At 43.1% G+C, this 18,548-nt stretch overlaps 1 protein-coding gene across 2 annotated transcripts in view; it reads left to right on the top strand.

Annotated features, from left to right (window-relative positions):
• The window catches only part of LOC126249578 (Krueppel-like factor 2), a 33,041-nt gene extending 17,175 nt beyond the window's left edge, over positions 1 to 15,866 (top strand). For both annotated transcript variants that reach the window (XM_049951242.1, XM_049951243.1), the window contains one exon: positions 12,726 to 15,866. In XM_049951242.1, the coding sequence (XP_049807199.1) occupies positions 12,726 to 13,739 (1,014 nt within the window). In that variant the 3' untranslated portion in view covers positions 13,740 to 15,866. The remainder of the gene's footprint in view (positions 1 to 12,725) is intronic.
• Positions 15,867 to 18,548: the final 2,682 nt, after the last annotated feature.

Raw genomic sequence — 18,548 nt, 5'->3', positions numbered from 1 at the left:
TAGCAGTACTTTTTTTGGTTCTAATAAAACCCCATGTCATTCCAAGCATGTGTGTCAATTTTTACCTCTCTATCTACATTATTCCGTGGTTTATTAAGTTTTCAAATTTATACTGACTTTTTGGTCACCAGGTAATTCTTCCATTGTCACCTGACTCAATGCGACGACACTCCACTACATTATTATTTTATTTTTACTGATATTCCTTTGATAATATCTCTTCAAGAACCTATCCATTCCGTTCAACTGATTTTCCAAGTCGTTTGCCGTCTCTGACGGAGTTACATTGTTGTTCGTAAGCCTTACAATTTTAATTTCACTTTCTGAACTTAAATTTCTTTCAAATTTCTGCTTTGTTATATTTATCGCTTGCTACACGTACAGAAAGAATAACAAAGGAGATTAAAATAAGAGTATTAGTTGGCTTGAATCCTAAATAGGTAACAGTGCTGAATGCGAGCCCACGTGACGGACGTGCTGTTGCTGCTGAGGTAGCGCTGTGCCTGTTGATTCATTTTGCAGAATACCAGCAGAGCGTTATTAAGGCAAACTTACTGTCGTACAAGAGATGAAGCAATCACTGGAAATGTAATACTGATTACAGTCACAATTGCGATGGAATACAGTTGATTATCTGTTCAGGTCGCTGGAGGCCATCATTAGATCTACAAAAACTACACAAAAATGACAAATATGCAGAAACCGTGAAGGGTTCTTACTGTAAGAGTAAATATGTAGAAACGTTTGAGATATAAGTACTTTTTAGCTTGGGCTAAGCTTAACATGGCAACGTAACTGTACATGGAAAGGGGTTGGAGGGGGGAAAGGGGGGAAAGAGGGGGAGGGTGGGAGGGGGGAATGAGGGCCTTGGAGGAAACAGACAAAAAGTTACCGACAAATTGAACAATAAAGTCATTCATTCACAAAAATCTGAAATCTAAAAACTGAGGCGTTTTCATTTTCGAACTTGTGTTCGATAACATATTGCATTTAAATGATTTTTAAATTTTTTTCAAAGATGTAGATTAGAGTACCTTTTTGTGATTGTTCTCTTACTGTTTAGCTAGTCACTCTTTATGAAAAATGTGCTTACCTTAACGCACACTGGCGAGTGGTACTTTCATGTGCCTAACCCTCGCAATCTACCGCCCCACTCTACTAGTGCTGCAGCTTATTGGTAATGCTTGTCTTTCGGGATATCCATCGCGCCTCCCCCACCTCCTTACTACCAGTATTTTAATTTTGAGGCAATTATTCACAACAACGGAGGTCACGTGTTAGTCTGTAACAAAGCTGAAAGTATCTAGTTTTTATATATCCAAGGTGATTCAAAATTACTTTTACAAACTTCTGGAACAGATTCCTTACACTAAAACAAGGAACGCAGCTCGTATAATGTCCGAAAATCCGTCGTTTTCAAGTTATTAATCAAAAATTACGGTAGCGGCTTTCCAGGGGCATCTCAAATTTGATGAGAGCACTCTCGAAAAGTCACTAAAAGATGTCCCCGTATAAGTAAGAAGAAACATGTGTGGTATCTACATTGACTGATGAGTGGGTGGAGGAGGACAAGTTCCATGGTCTGCTCTTTCTTCCGACATCAAGGTCAAACTATGGGAGGGGGGGAGGGGAAGGGCGTACCATAAACAAGTTGCTTATGCAGCAGACAACAATGATGCAGAAATTCTTAACTGACACGTCGTGGAAACTTGCGGAACCATTTTACACCACCAGCCAGCATTTGAAAGGCTGCGAAAGACTATGATTCGGCGAACACAAGTTTGTGTGTAAGCAAGAGGAAGACATTTTGAACATTTATTGTATGTTTTCAAGTTGATGACACTTTCAAGTTGACGGTGTGTAACTGATGTGTTCAGCGCGAAGTTTCATTAAAAACTAAGCATTTTTAGGCGTGTTATTTTCTGATACGTTTATAGTTTTGCTGTAAGGTGCCTGGCCCCAAGGTTTGTAAATACATTTTTTGATCACCCAGTTGGCATAAGCGATTTGATGCATTTAATTATACAGCAGGATGCCCTGGCGATTTCTGTATATTTGCCATTTCTTACAGATTTGAAGCTGACCCCTATTGGCTGTGACCAGTAGTCAGCTGTATTTAAACGCAACTGTGACTGTGGTAAATACTGAGTTTTAAGCACAATATTAATTGCGTGATGAGACGTGGGAACACGGCCCCCCCTCCCAGGGACTACGCCTGCGGGGGCGGGGGCGGCTCGGCCGCAGCTGTCAGGAGCGCAGTGGAGAGGTGGAGAGGTGTAAGGCGAGCCTGCCAGCCTGCCAGCCTTCTCACATGTCACTCACGTGCGGCCCGCCGCTACCGCCATTTATTCAACTCGCCGGCTTGAATGGGGAAACTGTGACTACGCGACCGGCGGCCGGAATTTATTAGCACTGCCCGGGGTTTCAGATATATCACCCACGACCACTGCGTGTCCAGTTTCCATTAGGCGGAAAAGCGCCAACGCAATTAACGGATACAGTGACACAGAATGACTTTTAAAAAAAGGCACCGAGGCAGGTTCACTTTGTGGCGAGAAAACCCAGGGCGGCCGGGTTGTTCGTCAGGGCTGCGCTATCGCAGGCACAAAGGTTAATGGGAAAGAAACGCTTCGTTTTTTTTGTTTTTTTTTCTTCTTAGTCTCTGTGCAGTGTTGTTGTGTATTGTTTAGTTACAGATTGCAGTGGGGTGGTAACTTGCTGGATAGATGTATTTCACCCATAAATGAGCAGAGATAAAAAGCTCGTGACTCAGATGTCTGGCAGAAGTCCAGTGTGTTCGCGGAGAACACTGCACAGTACGTTCACGTGCGCGCGACACCGGGAAGATCGTGAGGCGCCTGTTTTACAAGACCGTTGACAACTACCACAGTGATGCCATGAATTTCAGCTGAATACTCCTTTGAGTGATCTAAGTATGTCATAAAATGGTTCTGACGCGTGACTCTCAGATACTGGTCTATGAAGACGCTACCGCATTGCAGAATGCTTCCTCATAACCTGATGAAGGCTGTTTTCATTTATAGGCTACTTTTCGGGGTTCCATACCAAGATCTACACACTCTGATGAGCCAAAATATTATGAACACCGGTTTAGTAGCATTTTGCTCCATATTTGGAGCTCAATACAGTAGCGATTCTGTGTAGCGTGGATTCGAAAAGTACTTGGTAGGTCTCAAGAGGTACGTACCACCAGATGGCTATACACGGGTCATTCAAAGTACAGGCTTAGGTTCGCTGACGCGGAGCCGGCGCACCCTGCTGCCCCAATGTATTTCATCTGGTTCAAACCAAGCTAACTTCGTGGACGAGACATCACCGGGAGTTCACTGTCATGTTCCTCAAACCACTGTAACACGAGTCTTGTCTTGTGACATGGAAAGTTATCATGTTGGAAGATGACAGCGCCGTCTGGGTAAAGATCAAGTATGTAGGGAAGTAGGTGGTCCGCAATAATGTTCAGGAACTCACAGCTGCCGTGTTGCCTTTGATTATTACTGCAGCCTCCAACGAAATCTAGTGAACGTCTTTAACAGCATAATACTGTCCCCAGCGGCCTGCGCCCTTGGCGCGGTACACGTTTCGACCAGCCTATCGCTTGTATGATGATCTATCGCACATGACCATCGTCCAGGTGTAAGAGAATCGTGATGCGCAACGTGTCTATTGACCTGCAGTCTAATCCAGATGAACCGGCACCTACTATAATTATATTCGACGATATCGTTGAATCAAAATGGAACATGTGCGCGTTGTCTTTTGCGGAGTTCCATGCTCAGCAATGCGCGCTGAACGATGTTGTCCAGATCACTTGTGCCTGTATCAGCGCTGCACTCTGTCGTCGCGTCTGCCACAGATCGGCGTCTGTCCTACTTTACAGAGAGGGCAAGCCTCCACATACTGTTTTGAGTAAAGATCAATGCCGCCCACTCGCGGTTCCACCATTATTAAACCACTTTCCATAGACGCTCACGACAGTAGCACTTGACCAGCCAACCAGAGCCACCATTTCCGTGATGCTCGTTCTAGCGCCTGGCCATAACGATCTGACTTGTGTCAAAGTCGCTAACTTCCGTGGATTTCGCCATTTGTAGCCCGTATCGTCACTAGAATGATTCCCTTTTCATCTCGGCTCCGCTTGTGTGCATTTCTTACAGCAGCGCAGCGCCAACAAGTGGCATTCAGTGTCGCGGTCAGCTCAGTACTAATATGAGAGGAAAAAAAGATTTTGTGTGTGCGTGTGTGTGGGTGATAAACTCATCAATCAACAGAAATAAATAATAACAATACCTCAGAATATGATATTTTGATCATGAGGTAATATTTAGTATCACTTAACATGACTGAAATGTGAAAAAAGAATGAGCACCCGCTGTAGCACATGTAATATCATTTGCATACAACGAGCAGTAATTCGGAGCGCACAAGATTTGTGATACTGTTAATGACGTAACCTTACAGTTCGATGAGACGGGAATATCATCGCTTTCGAATAAATGCATTCAGAGTGACAGTGCATGGCGGGCGGTACATCGTACAATAACTGATTTCCTTTCCTCTTCCATTTGCGTATTGCGCAGAGGAAAAATTTCTGTCCATGAGCCTCTGCACATGTCCAAATGTCTCTTATGTTATTCCCATGATCCCTATGTGAGAAATGCGATTTCGACAACATAACGGCCTTCCAGTCTTCCTCGAATACGGGTTTTGTTACCCAATTGGACTTCGCGAGAACTACATGGAATGGCAAGGATTCCCATTTAAATTTGCAGAGCATATCTAGTACACTTTTCACGGGCTATACCGACCTAGCGGCGAGTCTCTAAATTCGTTCGATGTTTTTTGTCATGTATTTGACAAACATTCTTAACAACGATTTCTGCGTCATTTGATTGTTTTTTTTTTCTGCCGCTTGTTATCACGTTTGACTAGCATTACCAGAGTCACATTACATTTCTGCTACCATACTGCATAATCGAAACTTGTGGTGGGGATTACATAGAGTGCAGAAAATAAATTTTGATAATGTCAGATCAGAGTAGGGGGCGTCGAATGGAGCGGAGTTTTTGGAATAACCACCGGTCAGCAACACGCTGTTGTGCAGCTGCTGCCACCAAATGGCAACCAATCGGCGACGAGAACGCAGAATTCAACATCCGTGAAGTGATAGTTGTAATGCGTTTTGTGGCCCCAACAATCATTCGCAACAGACAAGGAATTTTCGAGAGGTTTAGTCAATTACTTGTCGAAGAAGTCAACTTTGTAGTGATGTTGTAGTCAGGTATTACGAGCATTTATTGTATAAAATGGTATTTTGAAAGATATGTGCTCACATTTCAATTATTGTTTCCATTTTCATCAGTATGTTAGTTTACATTTACTGAGTTGCGGCTCAATGTACAACACGAAATTTAAAACACGTGGCCTTTAGATATAATTTAAATACACAACATCTTACAATATCACATGTCGACTACTCTACTGCTGCGACTGTACTGTAGTGCTGCTTATTTTTGTGACATGTTAAAGGAATTAAGGTATTCCTAGCGGAGCTCATTTAGGTGTAATAGCAAAACTTTACCCAGATAAGAGCGTAGAAAAATTGGGCCCAACGTAACCAACCGCGAATATGAACTTTAAGTTCATCCAGCTTTGAGGGTTTAGCTTAAACTAGCACCTTCAACTACTGTAAGCGGTATGTGCGCATTTTATCATATCAAGTAGTAGGTAGGGAAGGTTAGGTTAAATGCACACACTTTCGTGTCCTCGTTGCTGTTCGGCTTTCTTTTTCGGATTTTTGGCCGCAGTTCGACAACAATGAATATACGAGCGTTTTTCTTCTGGCAGCTTTTGCTGGATTCCACAATCAGCATGAATTAAAAGTATTAGAATTTCTTTCTGCACCCTGTGTGGCTATTCCTAGCTGTTTCTGGTGCGGGTCCAGTTTGATACCTGCGGCTCACCAAAGAGGGAACTCTATTGCTATTATCTTGAAGTTTCCCTCACACTTGCTGAACCAGTCGACTATCTACCGTATATAAGTTGTTCTTCCAACAAGCTGGCGTGATAGTTCTTTTATGCTCTGAACATTTGGGTGACAGAGATTCACTGAAAAGGGGGAATCTAGGAGCCACATATTCGGAAGCATTACTCTTCTTACTTGAAGCTTCTGTCAAGCTTCTGTAGATCAAAGGGTTTTCAAAAGAAACAGGTGTGATAGCCCTTCTCCAAGCGAGCTGAATTTCAGACGAGTGGAGTGATTCAGCGCTTACTGTGCCAAGACTATTTTTCCGCCTCTCCTATCCCGTATTGCTGCTCATGTTTACTGTTCCTAATATTAATGTATCTTACTACCTCCCAATGTAAATTTTTTGTGTGCGGTGTTCAACGAACTTTCTTCGCTGTAATGGGCTCATGTTGTCTTTCTGTGAACCGCAACTACGAGCTAATCTTCTTCATAGTTTACTACATCGTCTGTGCTGGCCACAGGGGCCGAGCGGTTCTAGGCGCTTCAGTCTGGAACCGCGCGACCGCTGCGGTTGCAGGTTCGAATCCTGCCTCGGGCATGGATGTGTGTGATGTCCTTAGGTTAGTTAGGTTTAAGTAGTTCTATGTTGTAGGGGACTGATGACTTCAGATGTTAAGTCCCATAGTGCTCAGAGCCATTTGAACCATTTGAACATCGTCTGTACTCGTATGTCGTGCTGGCGGAAAATTTGTGAGTCTGCCACAGATTGTGTGGTAGAAAGACCTTTCGTGTTATTTTCTCTTACGAATTGTCACTTCGCAGGGGTAGCACATTTGGTGATGCTTGTGTTATCCCTAGCAGAGAAACATATTGTATTATAATAAGGTTTTCTTAGCAGGACTGTCTGCATTATCGATTCCATTCAAGTCTATTTCCTCAAATAATTCGCTGTGCTACTCGGAACCAACAAATCTGTGCACTGCAATATATGTCCTCTGAATTTCCCGTGGTGTGAGACACATAAAAAGTAACGTTCTCTGGTTAACACTTACTAAGCTATTCGTGAAACATAGGAGAGGGAGGTGACTAGTTATACAGAACAGAATGTGCTAATGAAGAATCGCATGGAAAGAAAGTTCAGAGAATAAAGTAAATAATCATTGGTTATACCTGCAATAAAGTTCAAAATAAAAAGCGTATGACGAGTAATGTGATTTATCTGTGTGAGACATTGGTTACAGTGTTAAGTCCGGAAACCTGATGTGCACTGTTCCATTTGATCAGAACTTTACATTAATTAGCGAGAAATACTCTGGTTTTCATTCCTTAAAAAAAGCTAGTTTAGCATATTCTTCTGTGGAAGTTCCTCACCAAATAAGTGTCTCAAAGTCGTGAGCTTAATACATGTAATCAATTTTAATAAGGCTTATTTAACTTCTAAGATTTTAAACTAAGAAATCGTTAACAAAAATGAACAGAGCACTGTGTTCTGCCTTCTCGCAGGCTAACAAACCGATTCTGGGTAACACACAATTGTATTCCTGGTTTTCGTTTGTACATATTATTTATTTCACCTTATCAGCTTTGACCATCATACCATACTTTATATCGGACCAGGATTTCACACACATAAGAGGTGATCAAAAGGTTTCCGTTCAGTGGCGACACTAATCCTTGCTTACATGTCGGTGCTTATACACCGGCATCTGAGTCGCGCTGGGTTGAATATACCCTGCAGCAATGCACTCAAACAGAAACGTCTCGATAGCCTCTTATAAAATACTTTTCTACATCGTAGTTACCAAGAATTAATAAGAGTTTTGATATGGGAAGTAATGATAAAATTGTATTGTACAATACACACACTGCTGTACAACCACTGCTATATAGAGTGTCTCTCCTAAGAGACGTGAGGCGAATTTTAGCTGGTATTTTGGCAGGTATTTGCAATTTCGTTTGTGCAATGTGTAACTGGAGCCAGCTCAAACAAATGGTACTCCTCACGTCTTTCACGCGACGTCCAATTTCAACGGAAAGCGTAAGTTTGTTCCCTTTACAAACAAAGCTATTTTTAAAGACTAATTTAACGTGACAATTCGATAGAGAGGTCCTAAATTCGCCTAGTGTGATATTCTTTTCATCGATATCTACTAACAGCAACAGTAAAACACGATGCATAATCAGTACTCCTGCAGTTGCTGGTTGGGCTGTCGCAACTAAAGTACTGGTTATTCTTCGTGTTTTACTGTTTCTGTTGATAAATATCAATAAAATGAATATCGCAGAGGAGTAATTTGAGACCTCTCTATCGAATGAGCACATAAAATGCCGCTTTAAAAACCATTTTGTTTGAGGCGTCGCATGATCGGTGTTTGTTTGGGCTGACTGGAGCAATACACCGCAATAATGAAATTGTTAATAACTGCCGAAACACTACAGAAAATGCACCTGACGACGTTAAGGAGAGACACACGTATGTGTGTGTGTGTGTGTGTGTGTGTGTGTGTAATACACGATATCTTCACTTTTTGTAGTAAATAATAATACAATACAACTGTCCAGACTGACTAGAGATCAAAGAATTCATCGTACCTAAAGAAACTCGGTGTACAACCACTTAAACGTTCATCTACGTCCACATCGATGTTTAGATGTATACACTGTAGATCAGCAGTTCCTGAAGGATGGTACTTCTGATGTTTTAGGACATATTAAAGATTTCTCGCGCTATTGCTGGGATGTAACGCGTAGGTAATGCCTGCTTCTACGCTGCTGTATCAGTCTACAACTTTTTTTTTCCCTTTAGTGTGCGTCATATAGGTTTCCGCAGTGTAGCTCTGGTTTCCTCGTTGTAAATTGGTTCTTCAAAATCCATAATCGGATTTCCATGAAATGATCGACATTTCCTTCTGTCTTCTCCATTCCAGATTTTTAAAATTTCTGTAAGGTTCCTCAAAAAAGAAAACCTTCTTGTGACATAAGTGACGTCTTTAATTTTTTTTCTTTTTATACGCTTGATAATGTGCATTAGCCTAACGTCTTTCGGGTCCTACACGCTCTTACTCTATTTCAGACTATGTCGTACAAATTTATTGTAAGAGGTTTCTTTCGTGGAACGAGTGCTGGTCCCATATATCGTACCTGTGAAAGCTTCCACTTTCTGTAAATACTACAGAAATTGTGTGACGATTCCCGCTAATATCTACACGCATTTGTATGCAGTCACTAGCCCCAGCTTTGTTTCAAATATACTTAATCCTCTAGTCAGAGGCTAAATAAGTTTCTGGCATCTGTGTTTCACTTCCCTCTCAGACATTTTTAAGGATGCTATTAGTGCCATTGCTGTACTTTTCATTTAGAAGAGACGGAGTGCTGATTACCCTCTAAAATCTGGCAGTTACATATGACGTTCCATTTCGATTTATGGTTACAGGATCAAAAAGCCTATAACCGTTCACACGATATCACTACTGATTCACGATAATGTTCCTCTGTGAACATCACTTCCACTAGTACTGACAGTGGAGTTCTGAAGTTCTGATTACGTTCCGGAAGGTTACTTTTTTGTGGTACCAGTGCACTTCAAATCGCCGTCAGGCTGTCCTCGTTTCAGCGGCTTCGTTGAATCGCTTATGAAAAATATGTTACCTTTGAAAGGGACACGACTTACTTCTTTTCCAAACGATCAAACTTAGGTACTATCTTTAATGAATTCTTCGTCGACGTAATTTTTAACTCTAATACACATTTCGAAAATTATACAATCGTGTGTTATATATTCTCATCTTCAGATTGTTAGATGTCTCAAAGTTGTTGTCAATAAGAATAAATACATCTGTACAGAAAATATATCTTAAGTCTCCAGCCGTTCCTTGGATCCTTTCTCTCACCTCTGCCAATGAGTTTTTTAAACTATTCCTCATGGTAGTTACAGCGGCTCTCTTAAGAAAGAAACCAAAACAATGAAGCTAATGAAAAACTTCATTATAAAGTCCACCTACCTTGTTTTCAATAGTATATTTTATTCATCATTGTACCTTTCAAAGCACAGCTCCACCGTTAGTGCTTCAATTAGCTAGGCTAAAAAAAATTTCAAAAACTGTCCAGCTGCACTGTATTGCGGAGTCTTTGTTAAACTTTAGTCTCCCATATAATTACGTGGATAAATCAATTAAAGACCCCCAAGAAAACTAGGGAATGTTGCCTTCAATACAGCCATGCAACAGGACAGCAATGATGTGTCCAAACCAATTTTTGAACTAAGGACCGCTCTATCTCTTACTTATGAACTGTTGTTATAACGTCCATAGCAGAAAAAATCTACGTAAACATACATGCTCCGCAAACCACGATGCAGTGAATGGTGATGGATATTTACACCAAAGCTAGACATTCTCTTTCCCATACCTCCCGAAAATGTAGCGAGGAAACAATGATTACTTGTATGCCTTTAACGTGCTCATTTTGTCCTTACAATCCTTACATTACATGAAACGTAGAGGCAGTAAAACCGTTCTTCAATGCGCCGCAGACACTGGTTCTCTAAATTTCTTCAATAGATATACAGATAAACTGCCACAGGTCGGGTATTACTTAATTCATTACTAGTTTCGCGAGCGTCTTAGTGGCGCATCCAACTCACACCACTTCATGTTGACGACTGTGCTGAACGTAGCTTTAAACCTGTAACGGATTACCATTAGGGCAATGAATACAGGAAGATGTTCGCGTCCGACGAGAGAAAATAAGAATAAATAAATAAAATAATACGGGGACTGGAACGGTTTCCCTGTATAAAAATTCTTAAAGACCACTGTATCCCTTGCAGGCGATGCCTGCGTTTGCTATTCTTTCTCAATGTGATATTGCGAGAAGGTCCTCTTCTTCCCTTCCTGAATTTGCATCTAAGCTCTGCTTCTTATTAAACCGGCGGGTAACGGAATAGCAGCAGGCACCTCAGCTGCTTCGTTCTGACCTCTTAATCCGATCTGGTGCGGTTTCCAAGTACTTGAATAGTACTTAAGAATAGGGGCACAAATTCCTATACGTGATTCCCTATGTAGGTGTACTAAACTTCTCCAGAAGTCTCCGGATAAACCGTATTCGACCATTCGCTTTCCTAAAATCCTATAACATGTAATAGAGAACTAGTTACTGCCTGATGAGAAAGTTCATCAAAGTTAACCGCAGCTCGTCCTACATAATATTGTAAGTTTTTCAGGGAGATCATCTGAATGTTTTGTCGTAAGTGACAGCCTGTCTACTCTGGTGGCTGATTGGAGAGTAATTGTATTGAGTTTGATTTTTTACTCTCATTTATCTTTTTATCTGTAGTGCACTGCAAATGTCGACGATATGACCTGTGTATCTTGTTTGGAAACAAACTTGTAGCATTAACTCACGGTGCATTCTAATGGCAACAGTGTGCACACTTTCCTCTCTGCCGTCAAAATGTCTCGGGTTCGTTTGTAAGGCCTAATTTTAAGGGTGAAGATCAGTTCACCACGTATACTCCGCAAGCCTCTGACAGTGCATACCGGAAGAGTGCAACGTACCAACAGTAGCGAAATTCTGTCCTGTTCATCCGCTCAGAGAGTGGTGGGAAAATCCCTGTAATCCGCCTTCGTAGTCGAAGGCGATAACGCACGCCTGTTCGTAGCGCTCACTCGGAAGGAAGCCAGTTGTAATCCCGGCGGTGGATAAGATTTTCACTGGCATTATCTGGCCGACAAGAAGAGTAGAGGTCGCGGCATGAAGTTTCTCATTACCAATATTTCAGCCGACGTTATGGATTAAATTCCAAACCACTCCCTTGTCTTTCATGAAGTGAACCATGGGCGGCTGTGCAGGATTCCTGCATCTACTACCCCTGCGCTCATTTCCTGAGTGTGGCACTATTTATTTCTTATATCTCTGTAAGTGCCACAGCCCCACTTAACTTATTTTCATGAAACGTACGCATTTTGTATCTTGTTGGACGCAGTGTCTTCCTTGAATGCCAGTTCTCTAAATTTACCCAAACGGGCTTCACAAAAACGGGGTCGCCTTTCTTCCAAAGAATCCGATCTGAATTTGCAGAACATCTCAGTTACAATTTTCTATGGGCTATATACCAATCCGTTTCCATTATAGAAGTACGTTCATGAATTCGGGCCATTTCTGCTATCATGTTCAAATTCAAATTCAAATGTGTGTGAAATCTTATGGGACTTAACTGCTAAGGTCATCAGTCCCTAAGCTTACGCACTACTTAACCTAAATTATCCTAAGGACAAACACACACACCCATGCTCGAGGGAGGACTCGAACCTCCGCCGGGACCAGCCGAACAGCCCATGACTGCAGCGCCTGAGACCGCTCGGCTAATCCCGCGCGGCTCTGCTATCATGCCTACTTGCTAAGGATTCTAAACGTTAGAGCAGTATTCTACAATTGGTCGCATATATATGGGATAAACTTTACATGTGCACTGCATTTTCCCAGTACCGTACTAACAGATTTAAGCATTCTACTCACCTTCCCCATTACAGGACTTGTATATTCGTCCCATTTGATATCGCTTCTTGCTATTATGCATAAATATTTGCACCAGAGGACATGCTCCAGATGTTCCCCACTAATCGTGTAATCGGTTACAGGCTGCGCATCGAATGTGGTTTCGAGTAGTATTTAAGTGTACATGTAACTGCTAGTGTGCTGTGGTGATACGGTGAGGTGACACTGGTGCATGTGTGGGCAGATGTGGCAAGACATCGAGACGGTGATCCTGGGCGTGGGCGTGGGCGCGCCGCTGGCCGACTGCTACGCGCCTGCGGGGGCGGCGGAGGCGGGCCGCGACCAGCAGGTGCCGGTGGTGTCCCCGGGCGCGCTCTACGCCAGCCCGTCGCCCGCCGACGACGACGCCGCCAAGCCGGACACCGCGTCCTTCTATTTCCCGCCTGCCGCCCCCGCGTCCGGCAAGGTGAAGCTGGAGGCGGCACACCACCATCACCACCACCACCACCACCACCAGGAGGCCGCGACCGCGTACCACCGGCCCGTGGCCGCCTTTCCCTACTCGACGCCGACGTCCTCGTCGTCGGGGACCGGCCCCGGGCAGCACTTCCCGCAGCCGGCGGCCTACCCGGGCCAGTACGGTGCGCCCTCCCCCGCAGCTGCAGCCGCGGCCGTGCCCTCGGGCCACGTGCCCTTCGGCCAGATCTCGCCTCCCGCTACGCCGGAGAATTGCCCCGGCTTCTACCTGCACCACCACCACGCGCCAGCCGCCGGCTACAGCGACGTGTATCACCACGGCCGGCACCCTCACCCGCACCCGCACTTCAAGATCCTGACGCCGCCGTCATCGCCGCACCTGCCCTTCCTGGGCCGGCAGCCCCTGGCACCGCCCCCGCCGCCCCCGCCGCCGGCCCAGCCGCCTGCGCCGACCGCGGCCGGCGGCGCCGTTCCCAAGCCGCGGCGCCGACGCAACTGGAGCCGGCGCAAGGTGATCGTGCACACGTGCTCGCACCCGGGTTGCGGCAAGACGTACACCAAGTCGTCGCACCTGAAGGCGCACCTGCGCACGCACACGGGCGAGAAGCCGTACCAGTGCGGCTGGAAGGGCTGCGGCTGGAAGTTCGCGCGCTCCGACGAGCTGACGCGCCACTACCGCAAGCACACGGGCGACCGGCCCTTCCAGTGCCGCCTGTGCGAGCGCGCCTTCTCGCGCTCCGACCACCTGTCGCTGCACATGAAGAGGCATATGACCATGTAGTCGACGCCACCGCTCTCGTCGTTAGTGACAAACTAGTCAGCAAGGCCAGAATTTCTTTGATATAAATACTGTACATATCTGCACTACAAAATGAAGTACCCGGACGGTCGAGTCAAATAGAAAAGTCGAACACGTGTCGTAAATACCTAAAAACAAGACATGCCCTGTTGTTTTCATAATAAAGTTGAAAGCCTAAGGCGACCTTTGTTTTTTCGGAAAAGAATCGTATTAGGTCCACTGTGTTGTACACAATGTTTGCGAGGCAAGAAACATGAAACTGGTTTCTGTTTGAAAGAGTGATGTTGCTTAGTCATAAGTGACTGGACTCGTATTTGGTGGGACATCGGTTCGAGTTCTCATCTGGCCATCCAGATTTAGATTTCCCGTGGTTCTCTTAAATCGCTCAAAGCAAATGCTACGATGATTCCTTTGAAAAGAACAAGATGGTTTCCTTTCTCATTTTTCCCCTATCCTCCTTCCTGTGTTCCGTCTGAAATGACCTCGCCGTTGACAGTAATTTAAACTATAATCTTTCTTCCTTTCTTCGTCTCGTACTAACTGCTTACTTCAACTATTTGTAAAACATTCTACTAAAGTAGAAGTAAGGCCAGTTCCAGAACATTTTTCCACTCGCCGGCCGCGGTGGCCGTGCGGTTCTAGGCACTTCAGTCCGGAACCGCGTGACTGCTACGGTCGCAGGTTCAAATCCTGCCTCGGGCATGGATGTGTGTGATGTCCTTAGGTTAGTTAGGTTTAAGTTGTTCTAAGTTCTAGGGGACTGGTGACCTCAGATGTTGAGTCCCATAGTGCTCAGAGCCATTTGAACCATTTTTTTCCCACTCAAGCGGCTTGTGATTACCCATTCCCCTTCTCCCTTTTGTCTGTCGTTCATTTCTACCCGTTTCAGTTCTCGTTATTAAATGTGATACCCATCGTATACAGATCTCGCGCTTGGGTGCCCCTCTCATCTTGGCACTCCAAGCGGCCTCTTGTGCTGCCCGGGCCCTAAGCTACCTCTGAGTACAATGAACAATTTCCACTAGTGCTGGTTTCCAAGAATTCCTTTATACTTGAAAGTAAAAATTATCCTGAGCCATGCTTGGAGCTGAATTTAGAAAAATGGCAATTTTCGGGACTTTTTCGTGTGCTGCGTGTGGTTGACAAGCAGTGAAATGATTGGTTATCGATTACGTTTAGCGAAATATTGAAGGATAACTGATGAGCTAATTGAAGGAGCACTAGTGACTCCTATTTTGGAAACCAATATGAGCGGTTGGAAGGGTGTTTTACTTCAAAATGGCTCTGAGCACTATGCGACTTAACTTCTGAGGTCATCAGTCACCTAGAACTTAGAACTAATTAAACCTAACTAACCTAAGGACATTACACACATCCATGCCCGAGGCAGGATTCGAACCTGCGTCCGTAGCGGTCGCTCGGTTCCAGACTGTATCGCCTAGAACCGCATGGCCACTCCGGCCGGCGGGTGTTTTACTACCCCAGAGTCCCCCAGTCTGATGTCTGACCTCGGCACAGGCACTCAGAGGCCCGTCGGCATCGTGCAGTCCTCTGGAACTGACAGCGGAGTTAGTTTCCTCTTTCTTATTTCACCCAGTAATGCTACAAGTTATTTGGAAGTTTAGTTAAATAAATAAGACGCTTTCCTAAGCACCATCAGCTCACTAGTTTACTCTGGCCAGTGGAAACAAAAGGTAGCCAGGGAGAGATGGAAATTTCTCAGCACAGAAGACATTATTTAATTTAATAAATACAGCGAATTTCCATTTGACTCGGCTTCCGTATTCGTGAATAGTGTTTGGATGACGTCCATACGCCAGAAGTGCCTGATCGATTACCTAGACTGTAAGCGTTGGTATCAGACTGTTATTAGGACACATCCTCTGGTGTACAGAACGTGTATTCTTGCTTAAGATATTTATATTGAGACACATACTATGGTAATAAAATCTACACGACTGTGTCCGTTACCAAACCGACATAACAGTTGTTAGTAAAATAGTCGCTAGTTGTTATTGAAATATGTCATCAGTGAAATTTTACGATTTTTTTCTTCATAAGGACGTCAATCGCTATCATGTAAGTGCCATCTTATTCATGTGTTAAGTATAATGTAAATACATGTAAAGAAGTTACATTTTCATGGAGTTGTTTGCAATGCATGTTGAGTACAATTTATAATTTACTGTATCGTTCCAGGAATACGATAAAATATGAGTGTTGCGAAGACAGTTGTGTTAAATGTTTAAATACAAATATAACATCAATTGTGATATACTTCTGTTCCTTGCAATCATTTACCTATCAGAATCTTTATATTTTAATACTGAATGAATGGATTTCTTTGCATATTTCCGAAAAGAAAGAAAATTTGCCAAACAAGCCTGTTTTGGGTGGATAACAGCTAAACGTTTTCTATTATGTACCTAAACGGCGATGGTAGAATTTCTTTTATAAACAGATTTTCTTCGACGACAGTTTTCTGAATTACTAAATAATCCATGTGCATTTTTTACATTACATGAAATAATTCTTTGACAATGCAGTGACAGTTTTTTAGAGATAATGGTTTGGAAACTGTGTTATCTACAGTGTAATCCATTTTCTGAAAATTTCAATCTCTTCTGTACCTTTCCTGATAATTAAACAGGTTGTTGCCAACAGATTCCATCAATATTTATGTTACAACGAAATACTTCACTAATTTTGAAGAGATGTCTTCACTGAATTATGGCTTATCACAAGCGTTTGTCGTTGTTTTTTCTATTTCACTTGTAAATCATTCACAATAATGTAGCCTTTACAGTAATATCTCTTTAAAAACAGAAAAGAAATTAGTTTGGTCCAAATCTGCACACAAACAGCTCAACATATCAATATCAGCAAAAAAGATATATTAGACAGACTTCGACTTTTCAATAGTTTCGTTTGAACAAGATCAATAATGATGACACTAAGGAACACCGTTATTTGCTTTTGGTTTGGATTCCACTAATATTGCTAAGTAACTCAAACTTAGGGCCGAGTATACTTACTGCAGCGGTGAAAAACATCTATTAGCATTGCCGTAGCCTTCACGTGTTTCTAGAAGACTTACACACCTGTACACACTTGGTTGATATAAATTTTACACTTTTCGGCAGTCATAGATAAAACTCTTAAATGAATTTTCGACACAGTCGAGAATATTTCACAAGAATGTCCATTTTTACAGATTTACTTAGGTTAACCTATAATTAATAATTTTAAATATCAAATGAACAGGGAGATGAAGTATTTTACTTCAGCACTGGAACAAACACATACGGAAATTATCAAAACACTCAGCAAATAAAGTACTATTTTCATTGAATGTTTCCGACACATGTCGCAAGACTTACACGACACATCTAAAAAACATTCTGATACGTTTGTTCTAGTAATAATTACATTTAACTGTTTCAAATGGCTCTGAGCACTATGGGACTCAACTGCTGTGGTCATCAGTCTCCTAGAACTCAGAACTACTTAAACCTAACTAACCTAAGGACATCACACACATCCATGCCCGAGGCAGGATTCGAACCTGCGACCGTAGCAGTCGCACGGTTCCGGACTGCGCGCCTAGAACCGCGAGACCACCGCGGCCGGCTTAACTGTTTCCATCACACAAAATTTTTAAAGCTTTCCTGGCAGCTTGTTGTCAAATTGCCTGTTGGCTTCTGTCTATGGTTCTTCTCCCGAGATTGGTTTAATATTTTTTTTAATAATGTTTTTCCGCCACCGGTATTGGAGAGTGGGACTTCGACACTCGTGCTGGCCAGACGTCAGAAAAATTATGAGAAAAACATTGGCCGAGGATCCCGAGGTAGAAGCCAACAGGCAATTTTTTTTCAGCATAATTCAAAAAATTATTCTGTAGGACCAAGGATTTCGAGCCACATAAGGAGTCTGCCAGGTGATGTCGGAATCAGAAGACTACAAACACAGCTATGCCTTTGTGTGAGTCAGTATCACCTTGGAGCATTTAAAACCGTTCCTGTCTTGACTCACGCTGCAGCACTTTAGTCACATCTCGCCAAGCATACATATTAGTATCTATTGTCATGCATAATGTGGCAGGACGCAGCCATTAGGCGTTTATGTGTTTTGAGGAGTTCACCGACGGCTGCTTGAAACGATAACACACCACTTGTGACCAAAACATGGCACTAAAAGTATTCATCATTGCTCTAATTCACTTGGGAGAACCTACGGGCAGAAATACGTCCAATAGGTACTTGCTGTCTCTGGGATGATTGTGGCAGTGTCCCTGGGCTGGCGTCTCTGTTACGCAACACTCTTTATTCTCTGCCCAGAAATGCAACAACGTCATTATTCCTTCGGTTTACTGTCCGTTTGCTGTGGAGAATTCGGTACAACAATAGATGAAGTAAAAAATTCAAACTGTTTAATTTATCGGCTATGTCGGGATTAAGCAACTTTTTTCTACTTTCATCTGCACGGAAGCAGTTTTTGATTACGTTCATGACACCACTCACGACCTGTCGCAGCTTTTTTTTTATTTTTACTATAACAATGAAAGAAAAAGTTTTATGGTATGAAATCGTTTTATTTCTCAACACGTTAGCCTTTAAAATTCATATACTTTCGTGTCCATTAGAACCAGTTCTTGAAATATTTTTTCACTCTAAGCTTGGTACCTCAAGAACACCGTTTGGAAGGATTCCACAGATTCTTGTGGTGCTGAAAATCGCTGTCTACTGAGTTTGTTTTCACATAAGTGAGCAAATAAAGTCAATAAGCGATGAA

Source organism: Schistocerca nitens, chromosome 3 (genome assembly GCF_023898315.1).
Source record: "Schistocerca nitens isolate TAMUIC-IGC-003100 chromosome 3, iqSchNite1.1, whole genome shotgun sequence".
Taxonomy (NCBI): domain Eukaryota; kingdom Metazoa; phylum Arthropoda; class Insecta; order Orthoptera; family Acrididae; genus Schistocerca; species Schistocerca nitens.
Note: the sequence above shows the minus strand (reverse complement) of the source record. Positions and strands in the feature narration are given on the sequence as shown.